This window comes from Notolabrus celidotus, chromosome 3 (assembly GCF_009762535.1).
Source record: "Notolabrus celidotus isolate fNotCel1 chromosome 3, fNotCel1.pri, whole genome shotgun sequence".
In the NCBI taxonomy this organism is placed as follows: Eukaryota; Metazoa; Chordata; class Actinopteri; order Labriformes; family Labridae; genus Notolabrus; species Notolabrus celidotus.
In genome coordinates this window covers 40648437-40665756 of record NC_048274.1, presented here as the reverse complement: position 1 = coordinate 40665756, position 17320 = coordinate 40648437, and the positions used below count along the sequence as shown (strand labels likewise).

The 17320-nt window shown below is 41.2% G+C and overlaps 2 protein-coding genes across 3 annotated transcripts in view; one reads left to right on the top strand and one right to left on the bottom strand.

Annotated features, from left to right (window-relative positions):
- Positions 1-17320, bottom strand: part of dok4 (docking protein 4) — a 138183-nt gene that overhangs the window by 45960 nt on the left and 74903 nt on the right. The window lies entirely within an intron of this gene.
- On the top strand, positions 2032-5875 carry LOC117810994. 2 transcript variants are annotated; one of them, XM_034681019.1, is made up of 5 exons: positions 2032-2312; positions 2880-3028; positions 3127-3294; positions 3703-3798; positions 5049-5875. In XM_034681019.1, exons 2-5 carry the CDS (start codon positions 2987-2989, stop codon positions 5364-5366), a joined length of 624 nt encoding a protein of 207 aa, XP_034536910.1. In that variant the 5' UTR covers positions 2032-2312; positions 2880-2986; the 3' UTR covers positions 5367-5875. The 2 variants fall into 2 exon arrangements, with proteins under 2 accessions (XP_034536910.1, XP_034536909.1); XM_034681018.1 differs by having other exon boundaries at positions 2517-3028.

Sequence of the window (17320 nt, the reverse complement as noted above, 5' to 3'; positions counted from 1 at the left end):
TTAAATATGACAACCTTAGTGCCAGGCTAACAAGATCGGCCACAAGTAATTTGCAACATCCTGCAAAACGTTGAAAAGGAAAAGTTGAAACAACAAAACTACAACAGTCACAAAACTTTGAATGTAACAAATCCATCTGCTAAAAACAGATATGAAAAACACTGAAAAACAAAAAGCTAGATGACAGCGTCTGCCAATGACTCAAGATATTTTCCAACAGTATAATATCTTTAACATGTCATGTCACTTACCAAGCTGACATTTGACAACTTGGAAAGGAGAACATGCCGGTTTTATCAGGAACCAAGTGTCTGCATAGCAAGTCTTTACAGTAATGCACTGAAAACTGCACTGTGTCTAATCCAGGACCACCAGACCCATTTCTCTTTGTGCTGTCCTCTGGTGCATCATCTCAGTAGTCCTTGAAGCAGATAAAGCATCTCCCTCCTCATGCCTGCCAATCCCCCGGGACATTGGGGTTTGATTCGACACAGGCAGACGAGATGCACAAACAAGGGCGACCTATTCTTATCGGATTAGACAAATCTTTTCCCAGCAAGACAATCAGCTTAGAGCATGGCTGATCGATCTGTGTCCTCTCTTTCCAATGTCCCAACAGGCCTAATTTAGGTTTAACTGATGTTATCACTGCTTCAGTAACCTTTAGGCTGACACCTTTGCTGCTCCATGCTAACCCCTCCACACTCATGGCAGGGTTTGACAACAGTAACACTTAGCAACAAAGGCTCTGTGATGGTCTAGCTGCTGCTTTTTGTCTCAGAGTGAGCATGGTCAGTGCTTAAAGCTATCATGATACTTTTTGAGTGATCATCTGGACACTTCTCTTATCAATAGGGAGGTGGAAAACCTATTTATAGTTGTTTTAATATCTCCTATAAATACTTCATCATGTGGCCAATAAGTGCTGCACATCATGCTCTGCTAATGCACAGTTGACAGAAGCATCTTCAGTGTAAACAGGAGAATGAGGACAGTGCTGCATATCGGGATGTGGGAAATCACTCACTGCAAAAACTCAAAACTTAACGTTAAGTGTTTTTGGATTGTTTCTTGTAAAAAAAAGAATGTTAAGGCCTTGCTGGACTTATAATAAGCCAAATTCACTCTATAAGTCCAAATGAAAGTCTAATTTAAAGCTATTTAATGCCAAAATTAATACCTGAATTTCTTGTAATGAATAATTTAACATGGAAGAATTTTTTACTTTTATCAATTCAGCTCCTATTTTTTGCTTGTATTGCTGGACTTATAATGTGAATGGGATATATATAACAGGTTTCCTTTTTACATTATATATATATATATATATATGTATATTAATTATGAAGACAACTTATTGTAGTCTTAATATCATCAAAAGGTACATTATCTACTGGATTTGCCTGTCTTTGGATCTGGAATCCACCAATGTTGCAACCGAGTACAGTGGATCAGTCTCGACCTGGCTGCAGTGCTGTTCAATGGCCTTGAGTGCTTTTCATAATCTTCAAAACACACATTTCCTGGCTGTTGGTGCAGGGATCATATCAACACCGGCTCCCCACAAGGATGTGACCTGACTCCTCACATATGATTGCTCTACAAGGTACCCAAACAATCACATAGGGAAGTTTGCAGATGACACGGCTGTGGTTGCACTGATCTCCAACAACAACAAGTCTTTGTACAGGCAGGAGGTGAAACATCTTGAGGACTGGTGCAAATTTAAAAATCTCTGCATCAATGTGGGGAAGACTAAGGAGATGGTGGTGGATTTTAGGAAGAGAGGCCGCACCCCTCATCACCCCCTCTACATCGGAGGTGCAGCTGTGGAGATGGTGTCCACCTTCAAGTACACTGTAATCCCAAACAGCTGTACTAGCTCATAACTAATAAGGTCATAACAGTCAAATGTCGTTATGCAGTTGACCAGACTATAAAGTGTTGAGCTCTGTAGAGATTTATGCCACTTTAATTGAATAGGGCTCAATATTTTATATCTAATTTGTGTGGAACGCTCAAAAAAGTTTAGGAACCATACAGCGGTGTCATGACGTTATCGACGTCATGACGTTTTGATGGGCGGGTCTTATCTTACCCTGAGGGAAACCGAGTCAGCCATATTGAATTTGCCTTGATGCGGGAAAGTTTGAAAAGTTTTGGTCAGCAGATGTGGATGTGGAACACAGTTTAATTTATTTACATTTATTTGCAATGCACACTGGTATCCCCCCGCTTCAAACAACCACAATTTTCAGTAGCGTAATTGCCCTCATCTTCTTGAGCGCCGTCTTATCATCAGCCCTGATTTGGTAAGTAACGTTTTTTTTATTTGAATTTCGATAAGCAGTCTTACATTTGTAACTGAGAATACATTTGTACAACGTGCACAGTGAATATTTGTTGTTAATGGTTTACAAATCCAAGTAATTGTAATTTTATAAGTTGTTGAATGTGACGTTACCTCATTTTGCAACGGTGTAAGTTTATCAGCGGGTTTCCTGGGTTTTCCATAGGTTTCGATTTCCTATACTGCATGTTTGCCCGGGACCTTGCTGGTGGAGTAAGTTCAATGAGTCTGAATTAAAAAACAACTGAACTCTCTGGCGGAGGCCGAAAGGCCATTATCCCCGCTTTTCCGGTTTCTACCGGTTGTTGTTTTCGCTGCTCGCCGGTAATGCAAGTGCGTACTGAGTTTAGCCTACTTATTTCAATAAGTGTCAGCGTTACACACTCGGTATTTTACGTTGTCCAGTTGTGTGCGTGTGTGTATGTGTGTGAGTGCGTGCGTGTGTGCTAGCTTGAAACGAACAATGCTAAACAACATAATCTGTGTGTGTTATGAGGCTAACCAGGCCCGTGTTTGTGTTTCTTCGTAGGCTCAAGTGTGTGGTTGTGAGATCGTCTCGAAATCCTTTCAACACTTTTTTTTATTATTTAAGTGTCCTCCCTGTTGAGAGCAATCGAATCAACGTGACTCTTTCGCATGCCCACTGACCAGATTGATTTTTCCAAAGAATTGCCCTTGGTATTGCTACCTGCCAACTGAAAACTTCTTTAAATACATTAACAACTCTTTTCCTAATTCATCATTGTACCTTTTTGTGTAATTCTGTTCATGTACAGGTGTTTGCAGAGTTCCACCGAATCAACAACGTTAACCTGCGCAATCAATTCTACAAGGAGCTGGACAGACACACGCCTAAACTCATCACTTTGTTCAGAGACAAGGCCACAAAGACTGGCAAGATAGCGGAGCAGCTAGCCAAGCTTATGAGGATTTATGACCTTCAGGTGAATTTTTTACTTTGCATGATTCAGAAACAGATTATTAACAGATTGTTTGAAGGCAATTGTAAGATGCCATAGTGTGATTTGCCTTGACCGTGCCCTGAGATTAAGTGATTATGCCATAAACACAACATTGTCATCTCATCAAAGATACCATCTTGACAAGATGTATTCCATCAGAAAGAGTTACCTTAAAAAGATACTTTATTAGCTTTAATTGGAAGAAGTCCAAATAACAAATAATAATATAAAAACAATTTTTACTGAGGGAATGGTGACCCAAAATACTGAATCTACCATCTATAGCAATGACCACCATCAGAATATGGAGCTATTTAACACTTTGATTTTTTTTTAAAGTGTTTGCCTTTGTGTCATAACTATTGTAATGGATATTTTTTGTCTATCTAGGAACAACCTTATGTAAATATGAGACGAGCCCTCATCCTTTATGCACTTCCTGTGTACCTGCGTGAAGATGCCTCCAAGTTCTTCAGGACCTGTAATGTAAGTGTAGTGGCCTCACTATCAATCACTGTGCCTAGCCATTCAGTCAGCTTAAACATATGACATCACTCAAAGAACTCTAGGAGAACCAGGGTTATGTGAAAACTCAGAGTGAACCCTGAGATTAGGGAAACTGTGAGTTATCAATTCCAGGGGGGTATTCCAGAAAGGAGGTTCAGCAAACCCTTAGCCTAACACTGGACTCTGAGTTGACTGACCCTTTGAAGTGAAACTGTTTTCAGTTCCAGAACAGCTGATCTGAGTTAGGTAAGTCCTGGAAAGTGACTGACCAATTTCCCAGTCATGGGAAACATATGAAAAATGAGAAAAAAGGTCAAAGTAAGTTATCCTGGAAAATTATCATCCTTTAATATTTTTTTCCTATCCCTTTATCATTTTAAAAAATGATTAAAAAAGGTTAAACAAAATTTTCCAAAGGATAAAAAATGATTAAAGACGATAAAAAGGATAATAAAAGGATAAAAATGATTAAAAAAGGAAACAAAGGGTAAAAGAGGATAAAGAAAAAATAGAGGATAATAAAGGGATAAAAATAATACAAAAAAAGATTGAAAATGGGATAAAATGGGAAAAAATTAATAAAAAGATTTTTAAAAAGTATACAGAGGATAAAAAAAATAATTAAGAGGATAATTAATAAAAAGATTATAATAAAGATTAAAAATGTAAAATGTTTAAAAAAAAGGTATAAAAAAGATTAACAGATGGATGCAGAGAATAAAATATAAGAAAAGTGATGAGAGGGGAATAGAGAAATTCAAAAAGTATAGCAGAAGAATAAAAGATGGATGCAGTGTATAAAATATGAATAAAAAATAAAATATGAACAAAATGATTAAAAAAGATGTATATATATTAAAAAGAAAAAAAACTGATAAAGCAGAGAAAAGGATCTGGGTAAATGCAAGTCATAGCTGTATAAAAACAACACCTTTATAGAATAAGGGGGACTGGGGAATGTATTAGCGTACAATGTAGGAACTTGTCTCTGTAGTGACTGAAAAGTCCTGGAAAATAATTTCAGGGAAAGAATTGGACTCCTGCATGGCTGAGGCTGTAATAAAAATCACTGACAGAGTTTTAAATGCGGTCGTCTTTTCATTATGAATTTAACGTCCCTTTCTTTTACAGTAGCCTTTAAGGAAGTGTTTGAATGTTGTTTTATTTTATTAGCATGATTTGTATCATTGAGAGGCTGAACTCATTCTTGTATTATTTGTGTTTTGTAGTCAGCAGATGGTCCAGACCTCACTGAGACTCCGGTGGCTCTCCTGACAGTCGTCACAGATGACACTGCTGATGCGGCCCTCTTCAGCCCTGAGAGCATCTCTATCGTCGTGGAGGATGAAATACTTGTGAGTGGTCCCACAAATCTGGCTGACTCCTTTCTCCTGCTATTTGGGTACGTCTATGCACTAGACCTACAGTACCCAAAGAACCTTGAGCTTACATTCACATTTATCCAAAAAGTTGTGATGTGTCTTGAGGACAACAAACCACTGAAAGGGCGTCTACTGACGCTGAAGACTGATCTGTTCAATGTGTGAATCACTCAGAATGGACTATTTGTTGAGCCGAGTATAGAGGAAGTTTTTTGTTTTTTCCCCTCCTTTACAAAATGCTATCATTTGCCTCTTCTACCTCAGATTTAAGATGTGCCTACTGTTCAATTCATGCACTGTACATGTGTTATGTTCTGTTGCCTAATGCCTTTTTGATGCACTACCTGCTATTGCCAGTTGAAGTACGGCACAGTACAAAGCAGCACTTTATTTGAATGTTTTATTTAAAAAAAAAGTGAGTTGCAGACTATTTGTTAAACTGAGTGTTGAGGAAGGGTTTCTCCCCCCCCCACTCTTGACATATTTAACAATTTGCCTCTTCAACCTCAGATTTAAGATGTGGCACAGTTTGCCTCTTCTACCTCAGATGTAACCCATTGATTGCTAATACATAAATATCACAACATTGATATATTGCCTAGCACAAGTTTATGCACTGAATAGCGTCTGTTAAATTCATGCACGTCACATGTTCAATGTTCTGTTGCCAAATGCCTACCTTGGTGCACTACTTTGATGTTGCCAGTTGAAGTACAGCACAGTAGAAACAAGTACTTTTTTGATTTGTTTTAGTTTGAAAAAGTGAGTTGCAGCCTTCAAGGTACAGTAGGTGCCAAAATGTTTTTACAGTGTTACATTTCTCCACATTCTAATAGTTGTCATTGCTGTTGAGGGTGGATTATACTTCAAATTTTATTGAATTTTATCATGAATCCTTAGTGAGTTTTTATCATAATCTTTACTTGATAATATGAGATGGAGACCTGAAATATTGAATCTACCCTTTGTAGCAATGACCACTATCAGAGTATGGAACTATTAACACTTACTGTACTTTAAAACACATTTTGTTTGGCTAGAGTCATTTCCTTTTCCTTTTTTTTTAATTTATGATAAGCACTTTGTTTTGACTGAGCTCCTTTGATTCGTGCATTTTAAAAAGCACATTGTGTTGAATAAAAAAGTTGTTAAATTGTCACTGTGGTCACTTTCATGTTTTCTAACATTATTAGCTGATTCTAATTGTGTAGTATGCAGACATCAGTATTTAAGTTTATAATTAATTTTGAGTACACGATTATGAGTTGAAGAATATTGAAAATTTTGAGTGTATTTCCCCTCATTATGAGTTGAAAAATATTGAATTTTTTAAGTGTATTTCCCACATTATATAAGCTGAAAAATATTGAAAATTTTAAGTGTATTTCCCACATTATATGAGTTGAAATATATTGGACATTTTGAGTGAATTACTCCCTAATTATATAGTTGAGGAATATTAATATTTATAAGATAACATTGAGATAATTTAAGGCAACTCCAAATGTAATTTTTATTTTATGTTAACTCAAAACATTTAAAAACATCACTAAAATATTTTTGTGTAATCTGTTACAAAATAATTTTTGAGTTCTGTGAACTTATTAGGGTTTACAGTGTACATGGGCCTGCACATCTCCAATGACCTCACGTGGTCCACCAACACAACCAGCACCATAAAGAAGGCCCACCAACGCCTGTACGTTCTGAGGTGGCTGAAGCGGGCTGGCCTCAGCCCTGATGTCCTGACATCTTTTTACCAGTGTGTGGTGACTCTTATTAGAGGCAGTTGTTTTTTAGGTAAGGCAGAAAGTCTTTCCACTGATATTTATTCAATGAGTACATTTCTCCATAACAAAATGTTGATATTTTATCTTGACTCCCAATTCATAGGGATGGTTTTCTTGGTGATGAGGCTATGAGGAGTACTCTGGTGGATGTGATATTTAGGTTGATGTTGGATTAGTCTACCAGTAAGCAGAGTGTGGGTGAAATCGGATGTGTCAGCTTTAAAGAAGACAAGTGTGGACTCAATGCTTTGTCTTGAAGAAACTGCTGATGAAATGCTTCATCTGGTTATGTTGAGTAAGAATTTTAATCTGCATGTACTAAGGACTATACCTTTATAAATAATACTTTTAATATACTGTATATGAAACTTTTCTCTGTGGGTTTAACTCAGCAGTCAGAAGTGTAGGCTGTGAAGAGGAAGTAGGTGGACAAATGAACCTGGGAGCAAACTGCTTGTGTGTGGGCAGGAGAGATGCTGAGTGAATATTCACACATAATAATAATAATAATAATTCTGGATGTGCTGGTGGTTATGGGGTCATAATTCCATCAGAGACCAGATGGAAATGTCAGAGTCCCAGTCCACCTTTTAAATTAACATTTTGCAACCTTCAGGTACTTTTTGGAAAATATTAATTATATGTAACAAGTACTACTTGCTATGATTAAAAGGTAGTATTTCTAATTTAATGGACTTGAAAGTGGCAGACTTGCTTTCAAAGTTAATTTTCCCAGGGAAAGGTTTCTCCAGACATGGACTCACTCACAGCACCTTGGTTGTGAGAAGCAAGGTAGGGAGGTCAGCAAACCTCTGCTTCTAAAATAGTATAAAATGGTGTTTATCTAAAAAAAACATGTATCCCAGACTCCAGTAGTGACTGTCTTTTGTTAGCAAGAATGGATTGAAACCCTTTTAAAACCCTCATCCTTTTAAGAATGTACAGTAATATTTTGATTCAGTGGTTAAGAAGATCAGGGACAGAAAAGCCCACTACAGGACGAGGATGGAAGAACAGTGACAGCAAAACAACGCAAGGGAGGTCTGGAGAGGCCTGAAAAACATCTCAGGCCACAGCAAAGACCATGGCAGGAGCTCTGAAGCTGCAGACCGGGAGAGGGCCAATGAACTGAATCTGTTTTTTAATAGGTTTGATTCTGGCCCTACTCCCTCTCTCACCCATCTGAGCACCCACCAGCCAGTGCTCCAGTCACGCCACCCTAGCCCTCTTCCACCCCACCCCCCCCCCCCCCTCCCCTCCCCTCCTCCTCCAGCCCTGTCCTCTCCATCACTGCTAACCAGGTGAGAAGTGAGCTGAAGAAGATCAAGCCAAAGAAAGCTACAGGTCCAGATGGCATCAGCTCCAGACTGTGCAGACCAGCTCTGTGAGGTTTTTCTGCACATCTTCAACCTGAGCCTGAGCCTGGAGAGGGTTCCGTCTCTGTGGAAAACTTCCTGCGTGGTTCCAGTCCCAAAGACCCCGCACCCCAGGGAGCCCAACCACTTCAGACCTGTGGCCCTCACCTCTCACCTGATGAAGACCATGGAGAGGATCATCCTCAAATACCTCCGCCCACTGGTGAGCACAAACATGGACCCCCTGCAGTTTGCTTACCAGCCGGACATTGGGGTAGATGATGCTGTCATCTACCTGTTTCACAGATCCCTGTCCCAACTGGAGAACCCTGGCTGCACTGTGAGAGTCATGTTCTTTGACTTCTCCAGTGCATTCAACACAATCCAACCTTCTCTGCTCCGAGGGAAGCTGGAGAGGGCAGGCATGGACTGTCACCTGGCTGCATGGACTACAGACTACCTAACAAATAGACCACAGTAGACCGTTCTAAAAACCCCAGAGCTGTCACCTCCAGAAGTTCTCCGATGACACAGCCATCGTCGGGTGTGTGTCTGAGGGGGACGAGCTGGAGTACAGGGAGGTCATCATGGACTTTGTCGACTGGTGTGAGCTAAACCACCTTCAGCAAGACCAAGGAGATGGTGATCGACTTCCGCAGGAAAACACTAAGCTAGACAGACGATTCTAATGGTTCACTGTGATATAGTATACAACTAAGTCCATCTGATTCAGCCTCTTTACAATAATGCCACTGTTTCTAAAAAACAAAGAAAAGCATCCCCGGGGAGGAGCAAGAGTCGTAGCAGTGCTCAGAGGGAAGCAGAGGAGGACATTACATGTGGAAGGGCAGGGTCAGGTCAGAGCCCCTGCAGTTATAGCAGTACTGGGATGAGAGGTGAAGTTGAATGTCAGGTCAGAGAGCTCAGGCTTTACATAGGAAGCTGACCTGCCATCTCAGAGGGCAGCTTACATAATGATGTCTCTAAGGCACATAAAACAGTTGCAGATTATTTTATCTAAAGAGAAATAAATGGTTGTTGAAGTGTAGAAATACAATCCCCCTGGATTATTTTTTTTTCTGAGCAGAAAGACATTCTATATTAGATGAATGTCTTCATTTAATAAATAACGCTTTATGCTCTTTATGTTTGTAATAAAACAGACCAAAAGACTGTGTAATTCAACTGCTGTCTCACACAAAATCATGACCCAACTTTTATCACTTACTGGAGCATCTTTGAGTGAATTTTTGCGGCCTTCAGTGAAAAGCTTATATCGAACGGCTAACCTGTCACACAGAGAAATTAAATCACTGCCTTGTAAACATTGTCAAGAAATGACTAGCTAAAGTGTGCACTTTTTTCCAGCAGGAGACCAAAGGAGAATTAGATGTACATTGAATATTTGTCTCTAAACTTGGAAATTGTATCTTGAAAAAACAAGTGTGATGACCTTTCTCCCTTCTGCAGACCTCCGCCAATGTTGTTGACAAGGTTGAAATCGGAAGTCCCGCCCCATCATGATTCTGTTCAGTTTGTGATCAAGAAGTGACATTGATGAGCGCGGCAGTATTCCAAAAATTGAACTTTGAAAAGTAGCTGACGCTGAGGGCATTTTTGCGCTGAGGGCACTGAGTGCTGAAAACGCTGCATCACATTGGGTTAAGTGGCACACATTTAAGACACCTGTTATATATTAAAGAGATATGATTTTAAGGTATATTGAATTTAAGAGGAACCTGAGTTGGTGCAGGAGGTTGAGAGAAACTGGCTGGATATAGTTGGGCTCAGCTCTACGCACAGCTCGGGTTCTGGAACCAACCTTCTTGAGAGGGGTTGGACCATCTTCTTTGCTGGAGTTGCGCCTGGTGAGAGGCGGAGAGCAGGTGTGGGCTTGCTCATAGCTCCCCAGCCCTCTGCCTGTGTGTTGGAGTTTTCTCCAGTGGACGATAGAGTTGTTTCCTTGCGCCTTCGGGCCGGGGAACGGGTCCTGACTGTTGTTTGTGCTTATGCACCAAACCGCAGTTTAGAGTACCCACCCTTTTTGGAGTCCTTGGGATGGGTGCTGGAAGGCGCCCCGACTGGGGACTCCATTGTCCTACTGTGGGACTTCAATGCTCACGTGGGCAAAGCCAGCGTGACCTGGAGGGGCGTGATTGGGAGGAACGGCCTGATCTGAACTCGAGTGGTGTTCACTTACTGGACTTCTGTGCTAGTCACAGTTTGTCCATAGCGAACACCATGTTCAAACATAAGGGTGTTCATAAGTGCACTTGGCACCAGGACACCCTAGGTCACAGATCACTGATCGACTTTGTAGTCGTATCAGCTGATCTGCGGCCATATGCTCTGGACACTCGGGTGAATAGAGGAGCAGAGCTGTCAACCAATCTCCACCTGGTGGTGAGTTGGATCAGGTGGCTGGGAGGATGCCGGACAGGCCTGGCAGACCAAAACGGACAGTGAGGGTTTGCTGGGAATGTCTAGCAGAGGACCCTGTCAGGCTGGTTTTCAACTCCCACCTCCTGCAGAGCTTTGACCGGGTCCTGAGGGTGGCGGGGGACATGGAGACGGAATGGACCCGGTTCCGTGTCGCCATTACCGAGGCGGCTGTCCCTCACCTATGGTCAGGAGCTGTGGGTTGCGACCGAAAGAACAAAATCGCGAATACAAGCGGCTGAGATTACCTTCCTCTGCAGGGTGTCTCGGCCTTAGAGATAGGGTCAGGAGCTCAGACATCAGGGAGAGGCTCAAAGTAGAGCCGCTTCTCCTCTGCATCCAGAGGAGCCAGATGAGGTGGTCTGGGCTTCCCTGCTGAGACTGCTGCCCCCGCGACCAGGACCGGATAAGCAGAGGAAGATGGATGAATGGATGAATTTAAGAGCATATACAGTGGGGCAAAAAAGTATTTAGTCAGCCACTGATTTTGCAAGTTCTCCCACTTAGAAAGATAAGAGAGGTCTGTAATTTTCATCAGAGGTACACTTCAACTATGAGAGACAAAATGAGAAAAGAAATCCAGGAAATCACATTGTAGGATTTTTAAAGAATTTATTTGTAAATTATGGTGGAAAATAAGTATATGGTCACCCACAAACAAGCAAGATTTCTGGCTCTCACAGACCTGTAACTTCTTCTTTAAGAAGCTCTTCTGTCCTCCACTCGTTACCTGTATTAATGACACCTGTTTGAACTGGTTATCTGTATAAAAGACACCTGTCCACAGCCTCAAACAGTCAGACTCCAAACTCAACCATGGCCAAGACCAAAGAGCTGTCCAAGGACACCAGGAAGAAAATTGTGGACCTACACCAGGCTGGGAAGAGTGAATCTACAATAGGCAAGCAGGTTGGTGTGAATAAATCAACTGTGGGAGCAATTGTAAGAAAATAGAAGACATGCAAGACCATTGTTAATCTCCCTCGATCTGGGGCCCCACGCAAGATCTCATCCCGTGGGGTCAAAATGATCATGAGAACGGTGAGCAAAAATCCCAGAACTACACGGAGGGACCTGATGAATGACCTGCAGAGAGCTGGGACCAAAGTAACAAAGGCTACCATCAGTAACACACTACGCAGAGAGGGACTCAAATCCTGCAGCGCCAGGCGTGTCCCCCTGCTTAAGCCAGTACATGTCCAGGCCCGTCTGAAGTTTGCCAGAGAGCATATGGATGATCCAGAAGAGGATTGGGAGAATATCATGTGGTCAGATGAAACCAAAATAGAACTTTTTGGTAAAAACTCAACTCGTCGTGTTTGGAGGAAGAAGAATGCTGAGTTGCATCCCAAGAACACCATACCTACTGTGAAGCATGGGGGTGGAAACCTCATGCTTTGGGCTGTTTTTCTGCAAAGGACAGGACGACTGATCCGTGTTAAGCGAAGAATGAACGGGGCCATGTATCGTGAGATTTTAAGTCAAAACCTCCTTCCATCAGTGAGAGCATTGAAGATGGAACTTGGCTGGGTCTTCCAGCATGACAATTATCCCAAACACACCGCTCGGGCAACGAAGGAGTGGCTGCGTAAAAAGCATTTCAAGGTCCTGGAGTGGCCTAGCCAGTCTTCAGACCTTAACCTCATAGAAAATTTGTGGAGGGAGTTGAAAGTCCGTGTTGCCCAGCGACAGCCCCAAAACATCACTGCTCTAGAGGAGATCTGCATGGAGGAATGGGCCAAAATACCAGCTACAGTGTGTGCAAACCTGGTGAAGACTTACAGGAAACGTTTGACCTCTGTCATTGCCAACAAAGGTTATGTTACAAAGTATTGAGTTGAACTTTTGTTATTGACCAAATATTTATTTTCCACCATAATTTACAAATAAATTCTTTAAAAATCATACAATGTGATTTCCTGGATTTTTTTTTTCTCATTTTGTCTCTCATAGTTGAAGTGTACCTCTGATGAAAATTACAGACCTATCTCATCTTTCTAAGTGGGAGAACTTGCAAAATCAGTGGCTGACTAAATACTTTTTTGCCCCACTGTATATATATAATCATTGCTCTAATTCAGAATCTTAACAAGCAGTTATCTGAGCTGCAGCATAGAGAAATGCCATGCCGCAGAGTAATCCATGAAAATCCTTGAGACAAACAGCAGAGATGCTGTTTGTGATGTGTTTTTAGCAAAGTAATCGTACATTTTGAGATTCATCCAACTCTCCAGTTTCCTGGTGCACTTGACAAAAGAAAATCATTTTTTTCTTCTACTTGCAGAAAATTAAGAACAACTGAACAAGCAAGTGTTTCCTCAGACCTAAAAGGCAAAGCTTAGCATACAGACAGATGTGGCAAACAGGGCTCACGTAGACTTTAAGACATTGACTGCATTGACTGAATGTTTAATCATTGGGGATTGGTTAAGGTGAGTGTGGGGGTTTGAAGACCTGTTCCTCACCCAGAGGCTGATCAATATCAATCTCATCAATACAGTAGTTCATTACAGTCTAGGGACTCTGGGAATACAAGAGCAGTAAACAAAGAAACATACTGTAGCATGGAAACGTTAGGCTTTGGCAGTATACCGCTGCATCTGAGGTGAGTTCAAGTCAGTGTGTGCTCAGACTTTGCATGTCTGCAGGTTTTTTCTTTTGGTTTTGTTGTTCCTGTTGAGATAAATTAAGCATGACTCTGGTAGTCTCTGTGCCCAGCCTTGAGCAGGACCTCAGCTGTGCAAGTTCTATGTGCCCTGAGGATGTAGAGAGTAACTCAGATAGCCCTCTTTTTTACCTCTCTTTTTAATCCGGCCCTCCCCCTTACCTCTGTGTCTCCCACCGCGTTTTATTTTGTTAACTCACTGACTTTACATGTTCACCCTTCAGGCGATCAAAACTGAACAAAGACAAATCTGAGGCTTATTAAGAATGTGTCAATACTATGCTAACACCACTGATGCATCATCCATTCAAAAGACAAGAACATGTTCTTCTTCACAGCTGAATGGGTGCAAATTATATGCATGAGTAAAATAACATGGTGAAAAATCAACAAGCAAGAATTATTCAAGCTCGCCCTTTCCTTCACTTCTACAGAGGACACTATCCTTACCATAAATACGACCATGATTGTACAACTGCACAAAAATAAGGTGACAATGGATGGGTACAGAATTAAGTTCAAATTTCTTGAAGAGGGTTCATTTGAGGTACTTATCAATAGTAAGTAATTACTAGGGGTGCAACGATACACAAAATTCAAGGTTCGGTTCGGTTTGATACGTTTTTGTCACGGTTCGATACGTTTTCGATACAGAAAAAGAGAAATTTCCATGCCTTTTTTTATTTGTAGTTTATTGAAATTACACAGTTACACACAATTACAGTTTTTAAATTAAATTAAATGTATCAGGGGAAGCTACACCTGACGCTGAGCATGGGGGGGTTGCATGTGTGTGTGTGTGTGTGTGTGTGTGTGTGTCTGTCTGCGTGTGCATCTGCCGTGCACGATACAGAGAGCAGAGAATTGTGAACGCGCGACCATATAGAGACAGAAATGACATCCTATCATTTAAATAAGATAAAAAACATAAGGCTATTTAGTCTGTTAAATAAAAGAACAAGGTATAGACCTGATCCATGAGAGAGGTAATCTTAAATTACTCAGCTTTGACTTCCAAGGGGGGGCGGGACCCGGGGGGTGCGCACCCGATATAACAGCAGGAAAACACTGTCGGGTATCAGGCTGAAGTCCTACACAGCATGCAGTATAGGACCACAAGTAATGCATAAACGCACTTTAAAACAACATCACCCAGTCTAGCACCACTAAAGGACCACGGAACAACTCTGCTCTGCAACCAAAGAGGACACTCATGCCTCCCTCTCGTGCGGGCGCGCGCTCACACACACACACACAGACGTGAACATATGAACCCAGCAGACCGTCATATGGTGAAATATATATTTCCAGATGAAACACAGTTAAAACAAACGTGACCAGTTGGACTGAATGAATGTTGGAGGAGCGCACACTTCAGTGGACCTGCATTCGACAATACAGCCCGGAGGAGTCGAGCGCAGATCCGCTGAAATTTCAGCACAGAGCGTCTCGTCAGAAGTTGATAAAATAAATATGAAATTGTGTATTGTTCGGTTCATAGGGCGTACCAAACCGTGACCACTGTATCGAACGGTTCGATACAGATACACGTATTGTTGCACCCCCAGTAATTACCCACAGAGAATGCTGGTCAGCTCGACCCTTTTGTTGAGAAAGTGACTAGGCTATCAGGGGCAGCTCGGTCAGCTCTACCACGTCATTTAGCTGATTTTAAATAACTCCAACCAAAGCACTATTCTTTGTGTAATTGTAAGCTCTGTATGGACCCAACTGTATGGATCTAGACCCAACTCAATTGAGGAAGATGGCTGTCTAACATGAGTCTGGTTCTGCCCGAGGTTTCTGCCTGTTAAAGGAAGTTTGTCCTCTCCGCTGTAACTATCTAAATAATGCGAGGTGCAATGCTCATGGTGGATTAAGGTGGGGTAAGAGTCTTACCGGGTCTTGGTGTTGGGCCTCTGTTCATAATTTGACATAGAGTGGTCTAGACATGCTCTGTTTGTAAAAGCGTCTTCAGATACCATTTGTTGTGATTTGGCACTATACAAATAAAGATTGATTGGTTGATTGACATTTTTCACTGCTTTACTGTGCCTTCAGAAAGTCCATTCATTTCTGCACTTTTCTCTGATGCTAAGCATATGTGTTTGCCGCCCGCAGTGCAGTGATCAGCTAATCAGTTATATGATGTGCAAGTCACTGATATGTTGTTAATTTTAACATTCTTGCACATAGTTGAGATCACTTTAAGCAACAAATTATACAATTATCCAACAGACACAGTAATACATATACAGTTTGTTAATTCAGCTCAGTCCTCCCCTTCAGCAGCTAACTCAGTTTTTGGCAAGGTAAATATGTTGTGGGGTTGTGTAATTATGCAGTAATAAAGACAATTAGAGCAAGGAGATCAAACAGTAAAAGTGATTGAAACTGGTATTAAATCGTCCAGCTGGAAAAAAAAAGCCACTCACCCAATCATTTCTAATGTTGCTCTTAAAAAAAATCAAGTCAATCAATTAATTTATCAAGTGTTGGTGCTTGTTACATCACCAAAAGAGAAATCAATGTCTTAGGTTGAGGTAACTAATGGCAGGATCTCTGTCACTTTCAAGTGGCAACCTTCAGTCTTAAAATATGACACCTATGCAAAAATGTTGTAATAACTTATATAACTTATGTATACAAAGTTTTGTCTAAATAAAGGCATGGTTGACTTGTTTGACGGGCAGGCACTGTATAGCTGTTTGCATAAAGACTAAAGGCCTGCCTCTGTACCTTGCCCTGGTTTAGATGTTAGGTTAAGTTCAGCATTTCCAATATGGCACCTGGCTTATTATACAGTCTATGGTCACTCCATGCCATAACAACTGAATTCCCCCCCCCCCCCCCCCTGGGGATCAATAAAGTAATATCTTATCTTATCTTATCTTATCTTATCTTATCTTATCTTATGGGAGTGTTATTCCCTAATGGTTGGACAAAATACTACAGAAATACTGATTGTGTTTTTATCAATATTTTAAAAAATAAGCATATATTAATTAAGTGAATATTTAACCAGGCAATTCAAAGTTTGATCCGTAAGGCAACTGGACTGGTAGAAATTCATGAAGACGTTTCACCTCTCCTCTGAAAGGCTTCTTCAGTTCTGACCAGACTGGGGAAGAGCTAGAAAATATAAGCCTCTAACAGTAGTGGATGTATTCAGGTAGTCAACACTTTTCCAACAGGGAGCTCTCCCAACCCAAGGTGGATGTGTTGGCTTAAGATCTCAACTTCCCAGCAACACCAGAAGAAATGCCAGTGGTCACCCTCATCACAGCAACAGAGTCAGCCATATGGAACAACAAGCTTTCGATCCCAGAAGCAGAGCACCTCAGGCTCAAGGTTTCAGCTTCCCTCTCTAGCGCCAAAGCACCACCTTCTAACCTCTCCATCCAGGAAAGAAGGGCTCTGGCATCATTACCGAGAGAAAAGGACATCACCATTCTACCAGCCGATCAAGGAAGATGCACTGTGATGCTGAATACGACTTCCAAGAGGCCTACAGCAACACTAAAGGAGCTGCAGGGATTTCTGACCAGTACTGTCTGTGTACTACATGTGACAACATCTCTCCTATTCTTCATATGTGTACTACATGTGACAACATCTCTCCTATTCTTCTTATGTTTCTGCTATGGGTAGGGTGGAAAGACGGAAGAGTTTTCTTTTGAAGTAAAACATCCAAGCCCGGCAACATGTTTCAAAAACATACATGAAGACTCCCAAAAGCATCAAATGTTTTATGGTCTGATGAAACCAAGGCTGAACTTTTTGGCCATAATTCAAAAAGGTATGTTTGTCATAAAAACAACACTGCACATCACATAAAGAACACCAGACCCACAGAGACGCCGTCACTAA

Coding starts and splice junctions, on each gene's coding strand:
- LOC117810994 (XM_034681019.1), top strand. CDS start 2,987: ATGCCCACTGACCAGATTGATTTTTCCAAAGAATTGCCCTTG. Junction 3,029..3,126: donor TTTCCAAAGAATTGCCCTTG/GTATTGCTACCT, acceptor GTTCATGTACAG/GTGTTTGCAGAGTTCCACCG. Junction 3,295..3,702: donor TGAGGATTTATGACCTTCAG/GTGAATTTTTTA, acceptor TTGTCTATCTAG/GAACAACCTTATGTAAATAT.